This window comes from Camelina sativa, chromosome 3 (genome assembly GCF_030686135.1).
Source record: "Camelina sativa cultivar CO46 ecotype springtype chromosome 3, ASM3068613v1".
Classification (NCBI taxonomy): Eukaryota; Viridiplantae; Streptophyta; class Magnoliopsida; order Brassicales; family Brassicaceae; genus Camelina; species Camelina sativa.
Window position 1 is genome coordinate 15,854,910 of NC_141882.1, and position 26,156 is coordinate 15,881,065.

The 26,156-nt window shown below is 35.3% G+C and overlaps 1 protein-coding gene, 1 long non-coding RNA gene and 3 pseudogenes across 3 annotated transcripts; 2 read left to right on the forward strand and 3 right to left on the reverse strand.

Annotated features, from left to right (window-relative positions):
• Positions 1 to 280: 280 nt before the first annotated feature.
• LOC147946992 (uncharacterized) lies at positions 281 to 739 on the forward strand. Its single transcript, XR_015593349.1, has 2 exons — positions 281 to 422; positions 510 to 739. It is a non-coding gene; the product is annotated as an uncharacterized LOC147946992 (long non-coding RNA).
• Positions 740 to 1,539: 800 nt separating this feature from the next.
• Positions 1,540 to 2,448, reverse strand: LOC147946993 (cytochrome P450 76C1 pseudogene; annotated as a pseudogene).
• An 11,785-nt stretch (positions 2,449 to 14,233) lies between these two features.
• LOC104779075 (cytochrome P450 705A22 pseudogene) lies at positions 14,234 to 15,533 on the reverse strand (annotated as a pseudogene).
• A 2,239-nt stretch (positions 15,534 to 17,772) lies between these two features.
• Positions 17,773 to 21,757, forward strand: LOC104779076 (putative choline kinase 3; annotated as a pseudogene).
• Positions 20,982 to 25,888, reverse strand: LOC104777403 (LRR receptor-like serine/threonine-protein kinase RGI5). Of its 2 annotated transcripts, XM_010501649.2 has the most exons (3): positions 23,026 to 25,888; positions 22,023 to 22,405; positions 20,982 to 21,836 (listed from the first exon to the last, which is right to left on the reverse strand). In XM_010501649.2, the coding sequence occupies exons 1-2, from the start codon at positions 25,886 to 25,888 to the stop codon at positions 22,029 to 22,031; spliced, it is 3,240 nt and encodes a 1,079-aa protein (XP_010499951.2). In that variant the 3' UTR covers positions 20,982 to 21,836; positions 22,023 to 22,028. The 2 variants fall into 2 exon arrangements, with proteins under 2 accessions (XP_010499951.2, XP_010499950.2); XM_010501648.2 differs by having other exon boundaries at positions 21,834 to 22,405.
• Positions 25,889 to 26,156: the final 268 nt, after the last annotated feature.

A 26,156-nucleotide genomic window follows, 5' to 3' on the forward strand; every position in this document is an offset into this window, starting at 1 on the left:
TTGGGTGTTTTAGAAATTTTAGAGTTAAATTTCACATATACTGTAGATATATATATTAAATTATGTATAAAAAAGATATCATATCACAAATATTCGAAACTTAATTAAGATAAGATTTTTTTTTCTTTTTTACTACAAATCTTCTACGAAATAAATTGAAAGATAGTGTTCTTTTTGACCAGAAAAAAAAATAAGGTAAGAAAATAATACTAATTAATCAGAAATAAATACTATCTATTTCTATATATATATATATATATAATATAGTTGTGTTGTTCATATATAATCAGTCTAGTAAAGAAAAACTCACTAAAAAACAAAAAAAATGGCTATCACAATGAAAACTTTAGTCGGATTTTTTATCACTATCCTCTTCATTATATTTTCTATTCATTGTAGTACCACAATCGCTCATAGTCCAGGTATTTTGTTTTACTCAATTTTGATTATGAACATTATTTTTGTTCTTTGTTAATTAATGTTTTAATGACTATTTGTTAAATAAACAGGTTATGGACTTGGGCCGCTTACATGCTACGATGGAACTATGTGTATTCATAGAGGGGAAATAGCTTGTCATCGTTTTTGTCTAATACAAAATCATGGTAGTGGCTTTTGTACTGATGACAGATGTTCCTGTAGGGATAAATAAGTATGCGTGTGAGATGTAATACTCCACTCAAATGTATTGGTATTATTCCACTCGAAAACAAATAAATTAATAGTAGTACTTTTCATATGGTTTTGAACATTATATAAGAGATCTATATCAGAGTAAATAAAATTAAAAAAAAAACTGTATTTCCTTTTTCTTTTTTTCTTTAACACTAGAATTATATTCTATTAAATGAAAACAGTTTATAAAAACTGATAATTTGATTTTTTTATATATTATTCGGATTAATTATCAATGATTTTTTTTTAAAAAGTATTTGGTTTTTCAAATTAATATGGTGGCTAAAAGCAAATTAATTATACTGTTCAATATGTTTCACAATGATTGTCATTTTAAAATTGTTTCATAAAAAGTATCGTTTTATATTTTTAATGTAGTTTTTAAGACTAAATATCTCTTTTTTGTCTCTATTATTTCAGCATATTAATTAGATATAGGGTAATATGTAGTGTATTAAATGAAAGATAAAAATAACATTTGTTTATTTTCTAAATTTGTGTGAAAAATATTAGAATAATACTCTTTGTGAAAGAGATAGAGTATTGTTTATTAATTTCGTAGGAAATTCGTATGATATGTTTTTTTAGGAAAATGGTATGAACAAATTTTGATGGAAATTGGAATGATATTTTGAAAGGAAAATGTGATGAAAATTTTTCAAAAGAAATTGAAATGAAAGTTTTAAAAACAATACAAGTAAAAAAAATGGCAATCATATAAAACAAACCTTTTGATAAAAGCTTGACTTTAACTTCTTCTTCTTCTTTTTTTTCTGGCAAAAAGCCTGATTTTGACTAAATTACCAATAACAATGATTCTGACATTCGGTCATTCAATTCAGCCAAACTTTTTCTTTCTTTGATTTACTGTTTGATACTATTACACAGCTCACTGCTTTCACTTATGAAGTTCACAAGTTCTTGCGCCCTCTTCATCCTCATAGCTTTGGTGGCTTCGATACGTTGTGGTGAAAATATCTGAGTCACGGATATTTTCCTCAACATCCTGAAAAGCATTATATAAATAGAAACCATGATCTGTAACCATTAATAAAAGCTCAAGCGCTATTAGCTTAAACCACTTTAATTTTAAAATTTGTTTTTTTTCAAAGCTATTGTTTTTTTTTCCAAAGCTATAGGGTTCCAAAGATCATCATGTTTATCGATCTGGAACTTCCTAGTTACTAAAAAGAGAAATAATAGAAGAAAACTATTAAGATTCAGTTGAGATGAACGAAACAGAAAACAATTCTCATTAATTAGCTGATGGTTACAGTAGGTGTTTATATATACAATCATATAATCATCTAAACTAAACCAACTAAACCGGTTATATAACAACCCGGTTATCTGTAATAAAAACAAATCAAATTTAGTTACGTCCAACGAGTAGACGTCGGATGTAGCCAGGCAACGGAGAAGTCATGATGATTGATGGATTGTACAGCTGCATTTACGTACCGGGCAGACAAGACTTGATCATGTGTTCTTAGTATCCAAGCTTAAGACCACTGATTTTATGACCACTGAGTTTAAAATTCCAAGCTAAAGACTCATGACTGGTCCATATTTTTTTGAGAGATCTGCGAATGAGCGATGTGGGTTCTTTCCGACAAGATGAATGTTTCCGATGAAGGGTAACCGTGGAGGTCCCGGAGGTGTCGCCGATACTTGACGAAGGCTTTGTCGGGATCTTGAGGTGATGAGGATATAAAAACATGATAGGATAAAGCAAAAGAGGAGAATCATAGTTTGTCGAGAGATGATGTCCATTTGTGTTTCTAAAGTGGCTAAACATGGTATAGATATATATAAGGATAATTGGTATCGGATTGTCGGTATTTCAAAACTTTTTCCAGAAGCAACGGGTTTTTTCTATGTGACGTGGAGTTTCAAACAAAGAATGTCAATAAGGCATACATATCACTTTGAAGTAAGATGGCTGATGAAGAAGGGACATAACATGTTTAATAACATGATAGCGAGTAAGGCTTATGGAACAACTAAGCATCGTCAAATTCTTTTTTTCATGTTTTGCTATCTTCAGTATATGGCACATATTTCTGCTTATGTAATAAATTGTTTTGTGAAGTTTTGTATTTGCTATGTAACTGTTGTAATACCTTACTGATTAATGAAAGATATTGGAAGGAAACAAAAAAAAAAGAAGTCAACAAAAAAAATATGATATTTTCAATTATTTTGCAGCTCCAAATATTCTAGCCATCATGGGTTTCTAATTCTTGCCGGTGGAGACATTAACTTGCCACGAACAAAAAATCAAAGGTTTTAATTGCGATCAAACGCCGGTCCCAATAGATTACGTACGTACGTAAGGACGCGAACAGTCGTGCCGAAATCGTATACGTTTTTGGGCTAAAGTAACAAAACTAATGATGTTTAAAGACTTTATATATATTCTGTTCCTTGTATGATGACATAAAAATTATATATTGTATTTCGTATCCCTTTAGGCTTTAGACACGAAAATACAAGTACTATTATTTTATATTTACGTAAATAAAACTGTATATCACACGAGATTTAAGATTGAACGAGCTTAAAGGCAGTTTGGTCTTAGTCTATATATGTTTAGGACAAAAAAAAAGCGAAAAAATTTGAATACACACCTCAAACTTAATAGGAAATTTGAACTCTATACCAAATCTTTTAAATCTTTGAAAAGTATCTTATGGGTTGAACTAAATGACTATTTTGTCCTCAGTTACAACTTAAATTAAACTAAATACAAATTAATTAAATTAATTTATTTGAAAAAATTATTTCTTAAAACATTTATTTTTAGAAATTATTTTTTAAAATCACTGTTTATAGTTTAGATATTTAATTTTTTTTGATAATGATGAAGTAGTTTATTATGGAAAATATTAATCAATAAAGAAAATTAAAATTCAGATAAAAAAATAAAAGGTGGTTTTATAAAACCTAAACAATACAAAAATGACAAAATCAAATTTATATATTCTTCTTCCCGTCGCCGGCTCTCACTTTGTTCCCTCTCCGACTAAGTTTTCCACCGTGGTTAGTTTCATCTCATATATTTGTATTTAAAGCAAGTGATAAATCATGTATGGGTTTTAATTGGGGTTGTGTTCTAATTCTGGGTTTTAATTGGGTTTGTGCCCTCTCCATCGACTACGTTAGTTTCATCTCATGTCAATTTTATGTCTTTTCACACTTTTATTATCTCTTAAAATATCTCCTCTTTTCAATTCTCTATTGCAAACTCCAAACGACACAGTTGATAGCCATTGAGCATATAGTTTGTTTTCTAACTGAATACTGTATAATAAATAGGTGTGGAGAAAGTGGTTGAATTGTGCTTAATTTGAACCACCATCGGACTGCTCAGAACCTCCGTTCAAAGTCAACAAGCTCTATCATCTCGACACAAAGGTGAATTTCAATATATATATATGTATAAATAGAATTTGTTCAGTTAGATAGATCATGCTTTTGTTCAATCAAGCAGGTGATAAATCATGACAGCTTCAAGAACAGATGCACCAGGATCACTGCCTATGCGGTTGTTTACACATGGGACAGAACCTGAATTCACAAGAAGCTTCACATACCATTCAGGATTGGACAACCTACCTGTATTGTCAAACCAAATCCCATCAGATGATCTAGATAAAATCAGAAATGGTCCATTAGGAGTTCTTCTAAGATTCTACGATAGTAAATTCTTGTGGTCAGCTAGAATAGTGCATGAGCTTCTAGTGAATCAGCTTGTGACAAAGAAGAAGTATGAGTTTTGGACTCTTTGTGGTGGACAAGCAATGAGGTTTTCTTTGAAAGAGTTTAAGATAATTACTGGGCTAAATTGTGAACCTTATCCTCTAGAGAATATCGATGTTGAGGGTGGCCCTCAGTTTTTTAGACGACTAGGGTTGATGGATGCTGAGAAACAAGAGGATATGGATGCTGAGAACCAAGAGGATATGGATGCCGATGATGACCCTCATTTTTGGAGACGACTTGGGTTGATGGAGAACAAAGGACTATCTTACAGTATGATTGAAGAACAAACGTTCAGAAGTGGAGTCTATTTTTGATGCTCTTACCATCCATTTGCAGCTTTTATCACCAGTACACTTAACCTCAAGAATAGATGGCTATGACTTGTAAACTCGAAAGTGGAAGTCTTCTTCTAGTTTAAGCATATTCAGCCTCCATTGCAGCTTTCTCTTACTCTTAAATTCTTGACCCACATGAATGGTTAATTGACTTGATTCCATTTTCAATTTTGAAGTTTCTTCCTGCAGAGCGTCGTAATCTTCATCAGAACCATTAGTGGTATCATACTCAAAACTATTACCGATACCACTAAACTTATCATCATCATCATCATCATCATCATCATCATCTACCACATCTTCTCCTAACAACTCATTCTTCGAACAAGACATAGCACCATCATCATCTTGAAGCATTTTTCTGCAAAAACGTTAATTGCAAAACTCAAATTAGTGGCAGTCAAATAATTTTTTTTTTTTAATTTCGAAGAATCACACTTAACATTTTACCAAAACAAGAATCTCCGTAGAATCACAGTTTACCGTCTACGTGGAGAACTGGAAAGGAAATAATGTGAACAAGAAACTTCGTAGAATCACAATACAATCTCGAAATGCAGTTTCCAATAAAATAGTATTTATAAATTAATTAAAAAAACTAAATTCTATTGTTATTAAATCTTCTAGATCGTGGTATTATTTCTTATATAAAAATCTGGTATTATTTAGTAATTTAATTTTAAATTTTTATTAAATAAAAATCAAAATAAAATTAATTAGAATTATTATATATTTTAATTTTAATAATTACATATTTTAATTTGTTTTGAAAAAAGTTAACTTTAATAAAATAAAATAAAAATTGTGAGCTTTTACAAAATAAATCAACAGTTCAAAAAATCGACTATGTAACAAATCATTTAATAAAAGAATAAATCGACTTTTTAATATAAGTCAACAAAGAAAAAACATAAATCTGCAAGACTAAAATATAAGTCGACAGTTCAAAAAGTCAATCATATTAATAAATCAACTTAAAATGAAATAAGTCTATTAAGACCAAACAAATCGACGGGAAAAAAATATAAGTCAACAAACACAACAAATAAGTCAACATCATCAAAAGTCGACTATGTAAAAAAACAATCAAACAAAAAAAGAGTTGACAATTTTAAAATAAATCGATGGAATAATAAATAAGTCGACAAAAATTAAACTTAAGTCAACCATTCAAAATATCGACCTTATTAATAAATTAATGTAGAATGTAATAAGTCAATAATAAATAAACAAATCAATAGATAACAAATATAAATCGATGAACAAAAAAATAAGTCACTTGTTAAAAAAATTGACTATGTTATAAGTTCACTAACCATAACATAAGTCAACTGTTTAAATATAAGTCGATGACGAAGATAATTAAGTCAACAAAAGTAAAAAAAAAAACAATTGTTCAAAAAGTCGACATTATAAATAAATCAACATTGATAAAATAAGTCTAAAACAAAATAAATTTAAATCTAAATAATATCAACAAAAATATTTAAATTCTTTTTTTTATTCAAAATTTTAAGATCATTAATTGATTGATGTAATCATTATTTAAAATATAATAAATAATTTTCGTTATAATTTTAAATTATTTAAATGATTTATTTCGAATTTAAAAAAATTTAAAAGTAATTTATTTTTTAAATATAAATATAAATTTATTGTTTTAATTTAATTGTTAACATTGTTTAATAATAAGGGTATTTCTGTCCATTTTCCTTTCAAAATGTGTAGTTTTCAAATAACTATAATATTAAGTGTAATTTTCAAATTTCTTTACAAATTTAGTATATTTTTAAAATTGTTCCAAAAAAACCCGTAAATATCTTCATTTCCTGCTAATAATTAATGTTCCCATTAGATTGCCAACCGAGAGATCAATCCAAGCTCGATCAACGTGTTGTCTCATATTCAGGCAATCTCATCTTCTTGGAATTATTGGAGACGACGGAAGAAGTTAAAGCCAATTACAAAACTTTTTTGTTAACTCAGAGAGTAAATCCCCAGACCTATGGAGGGGTCCGAGACTAATCTCTCTAGAGGAAGGGTATCCCACGGATAAAGTCCCCCAAGTATACAAATGGGCCGTAAGCAATAGGCTCATACCCATGTGGCCAAAAGGATAAAGCTGAGTAATTCTGCACTTGGAGAGAATCGATCACTGACCTAAACTAACAGGTTGACTCTTCCACCAAGAGTAGAACCACTAGCCCACCACCTTGTAATTAGCCAATTGCAAAAATTTCAACAAAATTTCTGTCTTTTTTCTCCAAATCTCATGCACAGCTCATTTACTTCCTCGTGTATTTTTCCTCCTTTGATCCTAACTGTTCCTTTTTTTGGTTTATGTTAAAGAGCTGCTTATCCTAACTGCTTTCCACACGTTTTTTTTCTTTTTCTTATTATTGGAACTTTGGAACCCATAATTGGATAAAAAACCCTAAACCGAAAGGATATTTCTGATTTAATATGAAGGTTTTAGTCAAAGATTTAGCTAGTCTCAAACTTTCAACAGCAAGAAAAATAAACCGTGAAAAATATTAAGAACATGTTATTTTATGTTTGTTAGAAAAATAATTATATTAGTTTTCGTCCTCTCATCCTGGATCGTCGCTTTGTCGGGGTACCAAAAACGTGATTCGCAACTCTTCATTCAAATATATGCAGTGTGGGCTGATAAGCATTTGCATTGGACGATTAATTCAACAACGTTGCTGCCATTTAATTATTATTCCTCTTTCCATAAAGTCTTCTTAATTGATTAACAAGTTCGTGACTTTCCACCCAAAATCACTGATTCAGTTCCTCTCATTGCGGTGGTCTTCTTCCACGTATACAATTACTGAATAAATACAATCATAGATTGGCTAAAATGTTAATAAACCTAAGCTTGATCTAATTAAAAAAAAATTATGAGTTTTTTTTGAAGAACATACAAATTAATTTTAAATCGACATAAGTTCCACAAGTAATATCAGTGAATATCATATATTTTGTATTGAGAAAAATGTCATTTATAGCATAAAGTATCAAATTTCGGCCATTTAAACTATATGAAATTGTTGTAGGTCATTTAAAATATCAGATTTCATAGACTATTTCTTTTAAACATTAAGTTTCGTTGACCAAGCCAAAATATATATGACGTTATATCCGATAACTGAGCCACTAACAGACGTTAATATACAGTTAACCATTCCGTTAGTGATAAAATGACGTTGTTTTAATGAAAGTTTTAATTTAAAAAATGTCATTTAAACCATGAAGTCTTAAGTGTAGGCCATTCAAATTATAAACTTTCAAATTTAGGTCATTTAAACCATGAACTTTGTAGAAGGCCAGTTAAAGCATCAACTTTCTTAAACTATGAATTTTTAGACATCAAACCAAACTAGACTTGATATTAAGTCTGCTAACATGCATTAATTAAATATATCATAAGGGAAAATTCAAGGATCAAGATCACAAGTACAAAGAGAATCACCAGTGTAGCATAGAAAAACCTAGGATCTAGAATAAAGTGATCAATTATATGGATCTGAAACAAGGCGATTAATCCTTCAAACTCCAATGTAGTGTCGGAATACATAGAAAAGACTCAAGGCACAAACAAAAAGACAAAAACACGACAAAACGACAAAAAATTAGTATGAAACGAAAAAGAAAGACGTTAAAAGCACCAGATATCACTTGTTTTGTTAGCATATATATTTTATGTCATGTCGAGTTTGACTTGGTCAACAAAACTTGATGTCTACAAAATCCTAGTCAATAAAGTTGATGTTTTAAATGACCTTCGACAAAGTTCATGGTTTAAATGACAAAGATTTGAAAACTCATGGTTTAAATGACCTATATTCAAAAGTTCATGGTTTAAATGACATTTTCTCAAACTAAATATTTCATCAAAACGACGTCGTTATGTTATAGACATAAAGTGGTTAACGAAATATTAACGTCTGTTACTTGCTCAATTATAAGATTTAACATCATGTCTTTTTTAGCTTGGTCAATGAAACTTAATGTTTAAAAGAGCTAGTCAACGAAAGTTGAGGTTTTAAATGACCTAAAACAAAATGCATGGTTTAAATGGCCAAAATTTGAAAGTTCATGTTTTAAATGACATTTTTCTCATTTGTATAAGCTCTCCAATCATAAGATATTTTAAGCTTTATACCATCCTCATTCATGTAATTTCTTTCCAGATACCTCACTTGCCCACAAATGCATCGTGAGAAATTATGATGGTCACAACAAAACTTAAGAAACAAAATAAAATGTAAATTTAATGAAACGACCCGACCCATTTTTTTAAAATAATAAATAATAAATAGATAAATAATAATAATAAACACTCTAAAACTAGTGGTCTCATACCCACTAGGCACCTAACCACAATCACACCAAACCGTTTAAATAATAAACAATACCAATATCCAATAATAAATAACTAATAGTTAATAACCAGCATTAATTCATAATAAATAATCAAAACACATGAATCAAAGAACCAACAATCCTAAACAATGTTCTAATAACTCAACTCTAGCAACCTATCATAACCATACAACCACCAAATGAGACACTAGAACATCCTCCTTTTCATTGCCTTGATTTCACGATCACAATTTGCCTTTACCAGCACCACAAACACAAATTGCAATGCATGAATATTTTATAAACACTCAATAAGGCAATCCTCCCATCTATTGGGCTATACACACAAGCAATAAAGACATCTTTAACCATCAACCAACAATCAATAACCAAGCAACAACAAACCATGACTCTGCATCGACCGACACCAACCCATGCATCGACCGACACCAACTGGGGTTGCATCGACCGACACAAGCTTGTATCAACCGACACAAGATTCACTTACATTGACCGACACGCACATGCTCGACATAGCACGAAATCCCTAATTGCATCGACCGACGCCTCCACATGGCATCGACCGATGCTCCTAGGTCAATTTGCGCCGTCCTCGCATTGCATCGACCGACACACAAAGTGCATCGACCGATCCAGATGCCGAGCATCGCTTTCCCTAAAGCTTCTCGCCGGATCTTCGTTCCTACAAAAGTCAAACTCGATCCCAAGCCACAAGAAAGCCTCACAAAGCCTTAACTAACATTCTAACAAGCCACAAAACACATAAACAAGCAGATCAGAGTAATCTCCAGCTTAAATAAGCTATGGTCATGCACTTACCTTTGCCAAGAAGATTTTGAACCTCAAACAAGCAAAACAACGCTCCTAGGAAGCTCCTACAACGATCCTAGCTACAGATCTCTACAGAAACTGCCTCAAATCACCCCCAAAATCATCGAGAACACTTTTCTCTCTTCCTTTCTCTCAAAAGCAGCTAAACACGACTAATAAGAAAAAAACTCGAGTTAAGGGTTTTTCCCTAACCCAATCGCAGCGTTTTACTTAACTCGAACTGCACAAACTGACTATGCATCGACCGATGCACTAAACCGGGATTTCGGTTCACGGCTGTTACAATTATCCCTCACCAACAGAAATTCGTCCTCAAATCTTGAACAACCCTCAGTCAAGGACTTCCCGTGCCACGGTCTCCACGGCCCACATCTCCTCCGACCGATCCACGAAGGTCACCTCTAGGCTATAGACTCACGTTCCAGGCATTATTTGCTCTCGACTTTTGGACTTTCCTTTACAGGCCTTAAACTTAAGTTATTATTGGCTCCTCATCAGACCTAAGCTTGCATGCCATAATCAAACCTAAGCCCGCATGCCATATATATAAAGAAGTACAATATTCTTCTCTCGGGTTGCCACCTTACATCGCGCCCCCGGATCGTCATCCGAAGTCGATATATCAATCATACTCTCAAGCCACGAAGTCTCAGAATATGGCTGTACTATGAGAACTAATGTTCCCCAAGAGTCGCGAGCAAACAATTCTGAACACGTCTGAGTCCTATCCCTAACCAGGTTTCCTTCCCGTGGCTCACGTAAAACAACACAATGTCCTACCAACCACATATCCCCACTGGTATACCTCATGATCACACAAGGATCATATAAATGCCACTAGGGCCGCCACGAAGGCCAAACATATGTCCTAAATAGGACCGTCACAAAGGCCAAACAAATGTCCTAAACATGACCACCACCAAGGCCAAACAAATGTCTTCAACATGACCGTAACAAAGACCACTTGTCCCAAAGGACCGTCACGAATACCACTCGTCCTGAAGGACCGTCACAAAGACCACTTATCCCGAAGGACCGTCACGAAGACCACTTGTCCCGAAGGACCGTCACGAAGACCATACATCTCAAAGGACCGTTACAAAGACCACTCATCCCGAAGGACTGCCTCAACAGACCACACGTCTCGAAGGACCATCACGAAGACCACACATCCCGGAGGACTGCCTAAACAGACATATTGGCTAAACAGCCCACCACAAAGGCCACATAATTAGCTAAACAACCCGCCACAAAGGCCGCACAATGTCTCAAAAGACCGCCACACACGGGCACCATGACTCAAAAGTCCGCCACAAAGGCCATACAAGCCCCTCCAAGGCTCACAACCCCTAAAAATGGACAAATTATAACTCACATAAAACTTTCCATTTTTAGAACTTTCCACTTTTAGAAACTTGTATTTCAGGAAACTTTCCCTTAAACCACCGCCTCACGGAAATTTCGTACTGCGAACACCACCTCATCTTGTTACTTAGTAGTAAACCAACCACCCCTAAGCGACCAAGTAAACAAGAGAGATGGGCTGGAATACTCCATTTCCGCTCCAGCCACGGACTAAAACTGGGACAAGGCTAGACAAGCTCAAGTCGCAGCTTGCTTCTCATACCACTTCTTAAACATTGCCTTCATCCTCGCCTTTGGCTCCCAAGTCTGCTCCTCAACACCATCACAGTCTCAAAGGTCTCTCATCAAAGGAACCTTCTTCTTCCGAAGTTCTTTGATCCTCCTCTCAAGAACCCTCACTGGTCTCGTCTCCAAAGTCATGTTAGGCTGAAGATCCTCAGGAATCTTAGCCAACAACTGATCATCCTCATAGAAACACTTCCGCAACATAGACACATGGAAAACCTTGTGGAACGCACGCATAAACTCAGGCAACTCCAGCCTATATGCTACTGGTCCCACCCGCTCAATCACTCTGAACGGACCCATATACCTTAGACTCAACTTAGTCTCTGTCAATGACATGTTCGGACCCCGCAAAATGACCATCTTGAGGTAATCTCTGTCTCCTAACTGAAAATCAAGATCTCTCCTCCTCTTATCGGCATAACTCATCTGCATATCCTGAGCTTCCTTCATGTTCAGCTTGAGAACTCAAATCTTCTTAGAGGTCTCCTGAACAAAACTAGCACCATACATGCTCATCTCCCCCACCTGAGTCCAGCATAATGGTGTACGACATGGCCTCCCATATAAAGCCTCATAAAGAGCCATCCCAATGCTCGCCTTATAATTGTTGTTCTAAGCAAACTCTATCAGGTTCAAATGATCTGCCCAATAGCCACCCCAATCCAACACACACATCCTCAACAAATCCTCCAGCGTCTCGATCGTCCTCTCTGACTATCCATCTGTGTGGGGATGATAAGCTATACTTATATGCACCTTAGTGCCCATCTCTGCCTGAGATGCTCTCCAGAACACCGAAGTGAACTTAGAATCCCTATCAGACACAACATTCGCTGGCACCCCATGAAACTTGACTATCTCCTTCACATACTTCTCAACCAAGACCGTTGCTCCATCCGTCCTCTTAATGGCCAGAAAATGTACCGACTTAGTCAACCGGTCCACAATGACCCAAATAGCATCAAAGGTCTGAGACACTGTCAATCTTACCACGAGCCGACCCGTTTTTTTGTTTTAAATAATAAATATATAAATAATAATAATGAATACTCTACAACTAGTGGTCCCATACCTACTAACCACCTAACCACAATCACACCAAACAGCGGAAATAATAAACAATACCAATATCCAATAAATATCCAATAAAAAATAACCAATATTCAATAACCGGTTTTAATTCATAATAAATAATCAAACCACATGAATCAAAGAACCAGCAATCCTAAAAAATGTTCTAATGACTCAACTCTAGCAACCAAGCATAACCAGACAACCACCAATGAGACACTAGAACATCCTCCTCTTCATTGTCTTGATTCCACGATCACACTTTGTCTTTACCTACACCACAAACACAAATTGCAATGCATGAGTATTTTATAAACACTCAATAAAGCAATCCTCCCATCTACTAGACTATACACACAAGCAATAGAGACATCTCTAATCATCAACCAACAATCAATAACCAAACAATAAGAAACCAGGACTCTGCATCGACTGACACCAACCCATGCATAGACCGACACCAACTGGGGTTGCATCGACCGACACAAGATTCACTTGCATCGACCGAAACACACATTGCATCGACCAACGCATGCTCGACATAGTACGAAATCCCTAATTGCATCGACCGACGCCTCCACATGGCATCGACCGATGCTCCTAGGTCAATTTGCGCTGTCCTCGCATTGTGTCGACCGACACACAAAGTGCATCGACTGACGCACATGCCGAGCATCGTTTTCCCTGAAGCTTCTCGCCGGATCTTCGTTCCTACAAACGTTAAACCTGATCCCAAGCCACAAGAAAGCCTCACAAAGCCTTAACTAACATTCTAACAAGCCACAAACACACATAAACAAGCAGATCAGAGAAATCTCCAGCTAAGATAGGTCATGGTCATGCACTTACCTTTGCCAAGAAGATTCTGAACCTCAAACAAGCAAAACAACGCTCCTAGGAAGCTCATACAGCGATCCCAGTTACAGATCTCTACAGGAACTGTCTGAAATCACCCCAAAATCCTCAAGAACACTTAAGAAAACTTTTCTCTCTTCCTTTTCTCTCAAAAGTGACTAAACACCACTAATGAGACAAAAACTCGAGTCAAGGGTTTTCCCTAACCCAAACGCAGCGTTTTACTCAACTCGAACCGCACAAATCGACCAGGCATCGGCTGATGCATCCCCTAAACTGGGATTTCGGTTCGCGGATGTTACATTTAACCTGATAAGTAAAAGAGAAATACTCGGCTTGGGTTCTTGATGCAGATGATGAACTTATCAAATTATGATGATCAATACAATGACGCAAATTTATATATTTAGTACACCTTCTTCTCACTCTCACTCACTATAGTTTACTAAATTCTTTTTTATATGTGAAGAGCAGAGGAAAAATACATTAAGATTTATTCTATATTTTGCAGAGATCAAATTTTTTTTGAAGAAACCTTACTTTATTGATTAAACCAAGAACAGAGTAATAAAAAAAAGTCATTTAATTTCGAAATTGGAAGAAAGCCTCCTTTATTGCCCGAATCAACAATCTCTCAAAGGTACAAGATTTGGAATCTAAAGATTTAAGTTTAGAGGATCAATTCGAGGAAGAGGGGTGAAGCTTGGGGGATGAGCCATGGTCAAGGTCATTCCTGCAACCGTGTCTTGCAAGTTAACAACTTTATATCCTTTGATTCTCCAGTCAAAGCATTGCACCATCACTCCAAACGCATTTCCAACAAAGATGTATCCCGTATTTACAGCAGGACAACCTCTCCTTCCGCTTCCAAAAGGAAGGAACGTTAATGCTCTCTCTCCCTCTTCTTCTCGCCCAGAAACTAAAAACCTCTTTGGCTTAAATTCGTCGGGATCTTCCCAGTAGTTCTGATCTCTCATCAGAGCGTAAATATTCACAACAAGTGTTGTGTTCTCTGGTATGCAAAACCCTCCAACCTTGCATCTCTCTTCGAACTTTCTTATTAGGAGAGGCGCTGGTTGGTGCAGTCTTAGTGTTTCCTTAACCACAGCTTGCAAATATAGTAATCTCGGTAGATTCGTTTCTTGTCTCAACCTCTCAAAAATACTAGGTTTGTTGATGATCTCAGCCATCGCCCATTGTATTGTTTGCGAAGAGGTATCAGTGCCAGCAAGGAATAGCTCCTACAGTTGCAACCCAACGATTCTTTAAGTCAGGAAAATATCTATATACAGTGTATGAAATTTATTTCGATATTATCGTACCGCAAAGGATTATGAAACGAAATATTACTACAAACAACATCTTGATGTGCTTCCTAGTGATCTTATACTCTGCATTTTCGTCTCGACAAGCTGCTAATAAGACGTCGGTCCATAGCTTGCTGTTGATCCTTTGGTCTCTCTTCATGTTCCAGGAGATTTCTCTCTAGCAGTTCGTTGAATTCGTTGGAAGCGCTTGTTATCTCCTTTTCGAACAGCGAAATCCGAAGCTTTTTGAGCGGCTCACGTAACATGTTTGCCAATAAAATCTTCCTCAGCAAGCCACTTATCTTGTTCACGGAGTCCCTGACTCTCCCAGCCTCACCGTTCTCCTCTGAACACGTCCTTCCCATAAGCATCTTGCAAACATTGTTGTTATTCAGCTTCGATGTTTCTTTATGGATGTCAATGCTCTCATTCTTTCTTGCTTTATCAAGCAAGTTCACATAAAATTGCTCCAGCGCAACTGCACGGCTAGCTCATGAATTCTCCAAGAAAATGCACGGCTAGCTCATGAATTTTCCAACGCCTGCATGCCAACCAGGTTCATGACCAAGAGCTTTTTCATGAACTTGTAATAGTCTCCAAAGGGAGCGCCGCTGAAGGTTTCTGGTCCGAACAAGAGAGACACCTCCATTATACGGACACCACATGAAGATATGAATGGAGCGCTCAAAGTCATATTTTAATTAATGATCCTAGGTTGGTAGTAGAGACAATCGTAAACAATTAATATTGTAGTTCAATATATTATTTTTAGTAACAGAGTTCATTGCCCAAGGTGTGACATCTAAGGTTCTATATGGACAATAAGAAACTGGAGTGGAGATAAGCAAATGATCCATTCATAGGATGGACCCATCACAAGTTTGTAGTTAGTTATGGTATTTCCTGGTAGATTGATGTTTTAGATAATTTTCCTTGTTTCTAAAAATTTTGTAAATATTTTACAGGGAGATTTATTCAAATGTACTCCAAATTAGGTAATATTACTAGAACCAACAAATCTTTTTTTATTATTAGGATATTTCGGGTATTTTCAAAATACCCAGCATTTTCTTGTTTTATGTTACAGGAAAAAACGTAATTACAAAAATGTCATTGCCATATCAGACGCCACGTCAGAAATCACTGACGTGTATTAAATAACTCAGCTGTAACGCGTTTTAGAGGTAATAACGGCTGAGTTATGGTATGTTGGGGATGATTTATGGAAAAAACATTTGAGTAAGAGCGGACGGCTGACTTAGAGTATAACTCAGCCAAGCGTAACGGCTGACTTAATGAAATCTATAACTCAGCCGTCCTTACGGCTGAGTTTTCACCCGATGATTGAGTTGTCAAAATTTTGGCTGAGTTATCACTACGACACGTCTGAATTAACTTTTTCGGCTGGCTGAGTTATGAACAACTGCTGACTTATGAGATGTCGTTACGGCTGAGTTATGGTTAAACACTATAACTCAGCCGTCATAAGCCGACTTATCGGACAATTCAGCCATTTTACAGCTGACTTAGTAGCAAAACATTAATTACTAAAATATCATTCAGTTAGGGCTGACTTATTAAACGATACGGCTGAGTTACAAATTTTCAGTTGATTAAGCGGCTGAATTTGGCAGACATTTTTTTGCTTTTTAATTACTGTAATAGTATTCATGTTGCGGCTGAGTTATAATCTTGTTTGATGGCTGATTTAATTTGGCTGATTTACATGTTCGTTTGGTGGCTGACTTGCCACTTCGGACACATCATCCATGTCAGCATTCCATGTCATCATTTTCTCTGGAAATACGAAACGTCGTTCTTTCGACTCTTGTTCTTCATCTGTTAAAAAGTGTTCTTTACCTTATTCTTCCCGTTGTTTTTCTCCTCGTTCTTAACTTCTTAATTACACTCATTCCTATTAATTTCCTCATTCTTCTTCATTTTCTTTCATGGATTCAGTTCCGGTAATTGTTGTTTCCGGTAATTGGGTAAAGAAACACAAATATATATTTAAGCAACACGCAAGTTCGCGATTTAAACAAGTTGGGCACAATGTAAGAACTTGTCAGATGTAGTATTGTTGTAATACATTTGTTTTATTTTGTGTAATAATTCAGCCGTCAAGCATTATAACTCAGCCGTCATATTAATCGATATGACCTTTTGTTTTCCGCTTTCAGATTATTTCTTTTGATAACTCAACCACAAAGCATTATAACTGAGCCGTCATATGAATCGACGAGACCTTTCGTTTTCCCGTAAATACTATAACTCAGCCGTCACATACCGAGACTCGAAAACAAGGGCGACTTAGACTTAAACGAACAAGACAGCGACGACAAAGAGATAGAGAGCGAGAGAGGATAGCGAGAGAGTCGAGAAAGACAGAGTATCGCCGGCGGAATTAGGGTTCGGCGACGAGAGAGAGAGAGTTTTTTATCGGTTGTGAACAGTAAAAACTGTTCAGTTTCCCTCTCTTTTGATATAAAGAAGAAACATTGGACTCTGGGAAAAAAACTGTATAGTGACGTAGATTATGGGAGATGATATGTATTTTAATTTGCGGATGCGTATTTTTTTATTATGTTTTAATTAAAATCGAAAAATAAACGTAAGGGGTAAATTGTAATTATACTTAGGGCACTAAATATCTGAACAATTTAAAAATATATATATATACGAGAAATAAACTAACTTTTGGAGTACATCTGAGTAATTTTTTCTATTTTATAATACTAAAACAGTAAGAAAGTGAAAAAATGCAGAAAATGTCAGAAAAATGAATCATCACACGTACATGAGATGACCATAAATAAAAATAAATAAACCATTAAAAAAACTAAGTAATCCCATAAACTAATTATATATATTTTGTTATATATGAAACTATGAGAGGGAATGTGTTAGTGAATGACTCTGTTTTCCACTGGTATTAGTTCAGTTATGGTTTCCGGTTCATTATAGTCTTCTCATAGATTTGGGGATTTCTTTTTTTGTAATTATATTGTTGGGTTTATATGTTCTAAGGCCTTACTCATTTTGTTTTTGGAAAGTCCATTAATTTCTATATAGAAAAAGAAAAACTAATAAAGTTTTGGGGATGAGATGAAAATTTTCTCGTATCTCCTATATACTAATAGAGAAGCACTCTCTTGAAAAAGTTGATGTATCGCCGCCAGAGAGCTCGGGACACATTTAGCAAAAACAAACCCTTAAATTTTCTACTTAATTACATTAACATGTCATTCTATATATTTTTTAAAACAATTAACTGAATAATAATTAGATTTGTCATCAATTCTCACACAAATTTAAATATCACATATTAAAACTAATTAAATAATTACATACTATTTTAAGTCAAGATTTCACTAAAATTTATTTACAAATATACAAGTCAAAGTTATATTATTTTTAAGAAATCAATATTTTATATTGATTTCTTAAAATCAATATAAGTAAAATATTCTAAAAAGGCTATAAAACATATAAAGTTAATAAACATAAAGAACATATAACTTATTAAATATATAACTTATTAACAAAAATCATATAAAAATATTATTTTTATGTTATTATTATTACCATAATAATTTAAATAACAAGATTTCAATAGTTATTTTAATTGATTATAAAAAGAAATATATTACCCCTGAATCTCCAACTCATTAAAGGAAACTTAATTCCCAATAAATATAGATTTATATATATTCATAAATAAATATAAAATGACAGCAAATTAGGGGATATCATGATGTGTGATTATTTATATATATCTAAGTATGTAAACTAATTAATTACAACATTTAGTGTGATTATTCATTAAAAATAGAAATATTGATAACCGAATAGGAATATACGTTTTAATTGTACATTAATCTATGTGCTATTAAAAAGGAATGAGACAATAACCCTTATCATTATAAAGAAACTTAGTACCCATAAAGAAATCACAATATATTTAAAATGAGTGATTATTAGATTATGAAAAATTGTTATAGTTACTCGATTAACCATAAATATAAAAATTTGATTTTTAAAGCACACAAAAAAAATATATTTCCATAAATTGTAACATTTTATAAATATTTTCTTTACCACGTTCACATAATTCACGAGTGCAATGTATTCTTACACAAATATGTTGATAATGGTTTTTTTGGTAATAATCCGTTATTTATAGAAAATATTAACAAACCAACTAACTCAAAAGATTTAAATAGCCTAATCACATATATTAAATCAATAAATTAGATTATCTTCAGAAAATTTAGTTTAGAATCCGATTGTTAGTAACATATAATAAAATTAATTAATTAAACTACCGAGTAATTTAGTATATGTTGTTATAGTTACATAAGAAACATGCAAAATTGTTATGATTATAAAATAAAACATAAAATATATGAATTTGAATTTTAAACCACACAAAATAAATGTTGCAATAAATAGTAACATTTTATCAAAATCTTCTCTTACACATTTAAAGATTTCACGGATGAAACATATTTTTTACACGAAAAACGCAGCTTTGAATAAATAAATAAATAAAATTTAGTTACATATTATGTTTAACACAAACAAATATTGGTTCTAGAATAATAATTTTACTTATAATAATTTTCTTTAAATCGATTTATTTCGCACATAGTGCGGTTTGTTACCTAGTGTGTATTATTTGCTATGGCTTTACAATGTTTTGTAAAAGAAAATCACATATGAGTATATGGCAAGTACATAACTAATTATATGTTTATATTTCCACGGATTAATTCGAAATATTACTTAATAAAAGGGAGTGTTAATTGAATTGTATATTTGTATTTTTACATTTTTCCTCTAAATTTAGTAATAGTATACTATTTTAGACTAATAATAAATATAGGGAATTTAATGAAAAAAAAAACCCTCAACATTGGCCGAATCCATTTTTAAACCCTCATTTGTTTTTTAGTAAATAATCCTGTACTAAAAACTGATAATAAATTTAACCTCCGTTTATAAAAAATTTATACCCTTAACAACCAAAGTTTGTTTTAACTAAAACAAAAAGAATAAGCGTTGGTTTTTAAACACAAATACAACATATCTTTGTTATAAAAAACATGTTTCCCATATATAAACCACGTCTAGAAGAACACAAAAAATCTCAAATCATTAACTCCTGAAACCTCAAAAATTTCAAGATGTTGAACAAATAGTGAAAGATAAAACCATGGTTAATCAAGTAGCCAAATGATAGCGAAGGAGTTGGTGATCTGTTATTCAACAGGAAAGATGAGATTCGTACGTTCGAGGTTGTCTCTCGTTACGGTCACGGTCCTAAGCTTCTAGGCCGGTTTGCTGGCGGTAGAATCGAAGAGTTTATTAATGCCCGGGTATGTATATGTTTCTTGTGCAATATTAATTCACCAAACCCTTTTGATTAGATGCATTATGTTGTGACTCTCAAGAGATGATAGTGTTTGGTCTGAATTTGACTGTATGAGAAGGATGAACATAACAAGTAACGACCTCTGATTTGTGTTTTATTTAATGTTGTGACTCTCAAGAGATGATAGTGTTTGGTCTGAATTTGACTGTATGAGAAGGATAGAACATAACGAGTAACGACCTCATGATTTGTGTTAGATTAATGTTGAAACCGGGAAATACCAACATTGGTATACTCGGTTTAGTTGTGTACCGATTGAGCAACAAGGAACATTGAACTTTCTTTTGTTGTGGACTTCATCATCATGACTTGGGTCTTGTCTTTCACCAATAAGGATCATCAGATGTTATCGGCAGCTGATCTACGTGAGACCGCAGTATCTGCTCGGGTCGCGGCTAAGCTAAGAGAATTTCACTGTATAAACATCCCTGGTGATAGAAATGTGGTCATTTGGGATAGGATGAGGTGAGTAATCATCTTTCTCTGTTATTTTGACAGCATGAAGTTGTTTCATCTAATAAAAGAATCTTAAAAACATGTGACTAGGAATTGGCTTAGACAAGCCAAGAGTATGTGTACATCTGAAGATTCAGCAGAGTTTTGTCTAGACAACATTGAAGCTGAGATAAACTTGATGGAATATGAGCTGCACAAGGAGCGTAAGAAACAGGAGATTGGGTTTTGTCACAACGATTTACAGTATGGTAACGTAATGATTGATGAGGACACCAATGCCATTACTATCATTGTAAGTTTCTCATTACCCTTAAGGTCAAAAATACCATCACATGTAGACCAATATGATAATTCTCTAACAGGACTACGAGTACGCTAGTTATAACCCAGTTGCATACGACATTGCAAATCACTTCTGCGAAATGGCCGCAAATTACCATTCTGAGACTCCCCATATCTTAGATTACACTCTATACCCAGGTACTCGCTCTATATCCTAGATTACAGTTTAGACAAGTCGGAAAGTGAAAATTACATTTGTATTTGACTGATTGGTTTGGGAATTGCAGGAGAAGAGGAACGACGAAGATTCATCCATAACTATCTCAGCGCTTCAGGTCAGTTTCTCAAAGAAACATAGTTCCTTCTTCTGATCATAACAAAGTCTCATGGACTAATTAATACGCCTTCTTCTTTTGTCAGGCAAAGAACCAAAGGAGGAAGACATAAAACAGCTCTTGGATGATGCTGAGAAGTACACATTGGCAAGCCATCTCTTCTGGGGCTTATGGGGAATCATCTCGGTAAGACTCTTCTTCTTTTCAATCCAAACATAATGTAATAGAGCAATCTAAAAAAGTGTTCTGAAAAATGTGCAGGGGTATGTGAACAAGATCGACTTCGATTACACCGAGTACTCAAGACAGAGATTCAAACAGTACTGGCTTCAAAAACCTAAGCTCTTATCTTCCTTCTCCTCTTAAACTGTATGTTTCAAGCACCAAATGATGTAACGCAAAGTTGTAACCAAATCTAATCAATTCTAAAAGCCAATCCAAAAACCTGAAACGTTTCCAAATTGTAAATTGAATGCTCTCAAATTCCAACAAATTATCCATACAACATGACATTAAACTAACACTGATACTTCTAGATATGTACAAGAAATCTCAAAACCTTACCAACAAATTCTCAACCAAATTTGACCTAAATCAAGAATGAAGAAACAAGAACAAGAAACACAATCACCATTGGTTATGAAGAGGAAGGCTTTATAAGAGGCTGAGATGTTTTTCCCCATTCCTCAGGACTACACTTAACCTCCATTAACAACGTTACAACTTCCTTCATCGTTGGTCTCTCCACAGGCGACGGGTTCACACAGAACATCGCGATCCCTAGTGTCTGAAGCATCTCTTGAACTATCTGATCCGGTAAGCCCTGGAGCTTCACGTCAAGTACTGATAAAGCTGGTTCGAAACTTCCCATCTTCTTCTTCACCCATTCCACTATGTGAAGTCCGTCGCCGATCTGAGGCGCCACGGCGCTCCGGCCACTCAGAATCTCTAATAAAACGACGCCGTAGCTATACACGTCACTCTTCTCGGTTATGTTCATCGTGTATCCATATTCTGCATTAATTACACAAAGACCTCTTACTTTTAATTTAACTTTATCAACAAACCCCAATACCTTTAACGAAACTCATTTGCAAATCCCCCCAATATTTTGTAATAATGCAAATGAAAACCCTGATATTTAACACCCCAATATTTTGTAATAATGCAAATGAAAATCCTGATTTTTATTTTACTAAAAACACCTAATTCAGTAATTTGTCAACCAAAATATCATTTGTAATAATGCAAATGAAACCTTCAATTTAAACAAATTCATTACATAAAAAAACAATAAGATTTTTTAATAATGCATAAGTATTTTAAACAAAGTCAGTTAAATTTCCCCAACATTTTGTAACAATGTAAATGAAACCCTAATATTGTGTAACAACAATTCATTACAAACACCTAATTTTCCACAGACACAAAAAGAAAAAAAAACCCCTAATATTTTGTAATAATGCAAAACAGACTCTAATTTTTTTTCAAAAAAAACAAATTAATTTTAAATTTCCCCTAATTTCTTGTAATATTGTAAATGAAACCCGCACTTTAGAAAATATATTTAAAACCCCCAATCTTTTGTAATAGTGCAAAACAACCCTCAATGAAAAAAAAAGTGAGAAACTTGCCTGGTGCGATGTAGCCATAAGAACCAGCGACACGAGACATGGCATTATGATAATTCGGCGAGTTCATCATCAGCTTCGCGAGTCCAAAATCCGCAAGAATCGCTTCGTACTTGGAATCCAAAAGTATATTATTACACTTGACATCTCTATGAAGAATCGCCGGAACACAATCATGGTGAAGATAAGCCAAACCCTGAGCCGACCCAATCGCGATCTTGTACCGTGTTTCCCAATCCAAGTTTCGATTCCCTTGCAACAGCTGCTGAAGATTCCCATTAGGGAAGTAATTGTAAAGCAGCAGCTTCACCGATTTGTTCGAACAGTAACCTAGAAGCTTCACTATGTTCCTGTGTCTGATGTTACCAAGAATCTGAATCTCAGCTGCGAACGAATCGATCGTTGATTCGCCTCCTTCGTCGTTGTCTTTAGTTTTCCAAAGCTTTTTAACCGCTACGGTCTCTCCATTGGGCATCTCAGCTTTGTAAACGACTCCGGAACAGCCTTTGCCGATTACGTTGTCGTCTACTAAGCAGTTCACAATGTTGTTGACGCTTATACCGAGTTTTTGGAATGGTATGAATGTCCAAGGGTATGAGAAGTCTTCTGCTGTTGATTGTGATGAAGACGAGTTCTGAGATGTTTTTTGGGTTTTGTAGCGGTGGTTGTTTCTAAATACGAGTAGCCAAGCTGCGAGGATTGCGATTGTGATTGAAGCGAGGATTACTGCGATTAAAGCTACGATCTTTGGTGATCTTACTCCGTTGCTTTGTCCGTTGTGTGATGAGCAAGTGACGCCGTCGAGTGAGTGGCAGAGGTTTGTGTTTTGGAGATATGATGTTGTGGAGATTGTTTTGAAGAACGGTGTGGATGGGATTGGACCTGAGAAGTTGTTGCAGGAGATGTTGAGTGAAGCTAGGCTTGTGAGTGAACCTAGGACTTTGATGTCACCGTGTAAGGAGTTGCGTGAGAGGTCGAGTGATTGTAGCTGCGTGAGGCCTGAGAAGGTTTCAGGGATGTCTCCAGTGAAGGCGTTGTAGCTCAAGTCGAGATTTATGGTCAAGCTTGTTACTTGGCCGAGTTCTTGTGGGATTTCACCTGATAAGCTGTTGTAGCTTAGATCAAGAAGTGTAAGCTTCTGTAGATTCTTGATTGATTTTGGGATTTGACCGGTGAGGAGATTGTTGTTGAGGATGAGCTTGTTCAAGTAACTTAAGTTGCCAAAACTAAGAGGTATGTTTCCGGTGAAGCTGTTTCTGCTTAAATCAAGCTGCTCTAGATTCACAAGGTTCCCTAGCTGAGCAGGAATATCTCCAGTGATGTAGTTGTTGTGCACATCTAAGAGCTCAAGGACAGTGATGTTAGAGATCTCGTAAGGAAGTCCACCAGAGAAATGGTTCATGTAGAGATCAAGAAACACCAGGTTCTGTAACTGGCCTATCTCTTTCGGTATCTGACCTGAAAGTTGGTTCTCTCCCACTCTTAGCCTAACAAGCGACTGACATTTTGATACACTCTTTGGTAATCCACCGGATAAGGAGTTTCCTAGAAGCAGAAGCTTGCTGAGCCTCTTTAAACTGAAAAGCTCTTCTGGGATTCTTCCTGTCAGCTTGTTTCTAGAGAGGTCCAGGGCGACTAGGTCCGTGCAATTGCCAAAAGAAGACGGAATTGTTCCTGAAATCGAGTTCTCCCACAAGAAAAAGCTCTGCAGAGACTTAAGGCTTCCGATTTGGGAGGGGATGGAGCCTGATAACTTGTTCTTATCCAGCTGTAGAGCAATGAGGCTGGAACAGTTGCTTAGTTCCCAAGGAATCTGACCGGTAAACATATTATCAGACAACTGAAGCTGCTCCAACCATACAAGCTTACCCAAATCTCCAGGAATCTCACCGGTTAGATCGTTGGCCGAAACATCAAACACCACAAGGGAAGAACAGTTGGAAATCTCGGGTGGGATGACCCCAGATAAAGAATTCCCCCATAGGAGCAAGCTAGTGATCTTCTGGAGCTTACCCAGTTCTTTTGGGATGGATCCAGTGAGCTTGTTCATGTGCAAATACAAGTTCCTAAGCTCTGAGCACAAACCCAGTTGAGGAGGAATGGTACCAGAGACCTCAGTGTCATAAAGAGCCAAAGTTTGCAAATTTACCAAGTTGCCAAATGTGGAAGGGATTGAACCTGACAAACCACTGGCTGCAAACCCCAAAGTTGTCAAATTTGTCAGAAATCCTAGCTGGGCAGGGATAGGGCCTCCGAGATTAGGGTTACCACCAAGTCTGAACTGCTGAAGAGAGACCAAAGAGCCAAAACTTGAAGGAATCGAACCATTCAACAGATTGTCCTGAAGACAAAGAACTTGCAAGGCAAAAAGATTTGAAATCTGTGAAGGGATTGACCCAGAGAGCTTGTTGGCATTCAAGAGAAGGAACTGGAGAGAGGAGAGGCGGCCAAGCTCTGATGGGATTGAACCAGAGAGAGAGTTTGAAGAAAGGTCAAGAAGCCTGAGGTGGGTGAGTTTTCCAAACGAAGGAGGGATTGGACCAGAGATGTTGGTGGAAGAGAGGTTTAGGAACTGAAGAGAGGAGAGAGAAGAGAGGTCTGGGATTGAAGACAGGTTAAGGAAAGTGTCGGGGATAGAGACAGAGATCACTCTGTTGTCTGCAGAACATGTAATGCCATACCATGAACATGGTGTCTGGTCTCGTGGGTCCCACGAAGAGAACAAGGATGGTGATGGCCTCTTGAGAGAGAGAAGAGCTTGGCCATCTGATGAAAGAGAAAGAGAAAGAGTGGGTTGGACCATGGAGACCCATGAACAAAAGAAGAACAAAAACAAGAAGAAAAAATGAGGTTGTTCTCTCTCCATGGAATCTCTCTGGGGAATAAAACGAAGTTAATAGGTTTACGAAAGCGTTGTTGAAATGATTGGTGGTGATTGGTGTAAATGGAGAGGTTGACGAAGAAAGCAAAGTTGTATTTATCTTTTTCTTTCTGTTGAACCTTGAGGAGACAAGAAGCATGTGTAAGAGCTTTGTGATTGCTTAAGGTTTACACTAAACCATTGCAGAACAAGAACAGCAGGAGTAATAACTGTAGTAGATAACAAACCATGTGGAGCTAAGAGTGAGGTCTTC

Coding starts and splice junctions, on each gene's coding strand:
- LOC104777403 (XM_010501649.2), bottom strand. CDS start 25,888: ATGGAGAGAGAACAACCTCATTTTTTCTTCTTGTTTTTGTTCTTCTTT. Junction 22,406..23,025: donor TTATGGCTACATCGCACCAG/GCAAGTTTCTCA, acceptor TAATTAATGCAG/AATATGGATACACGATGAAC.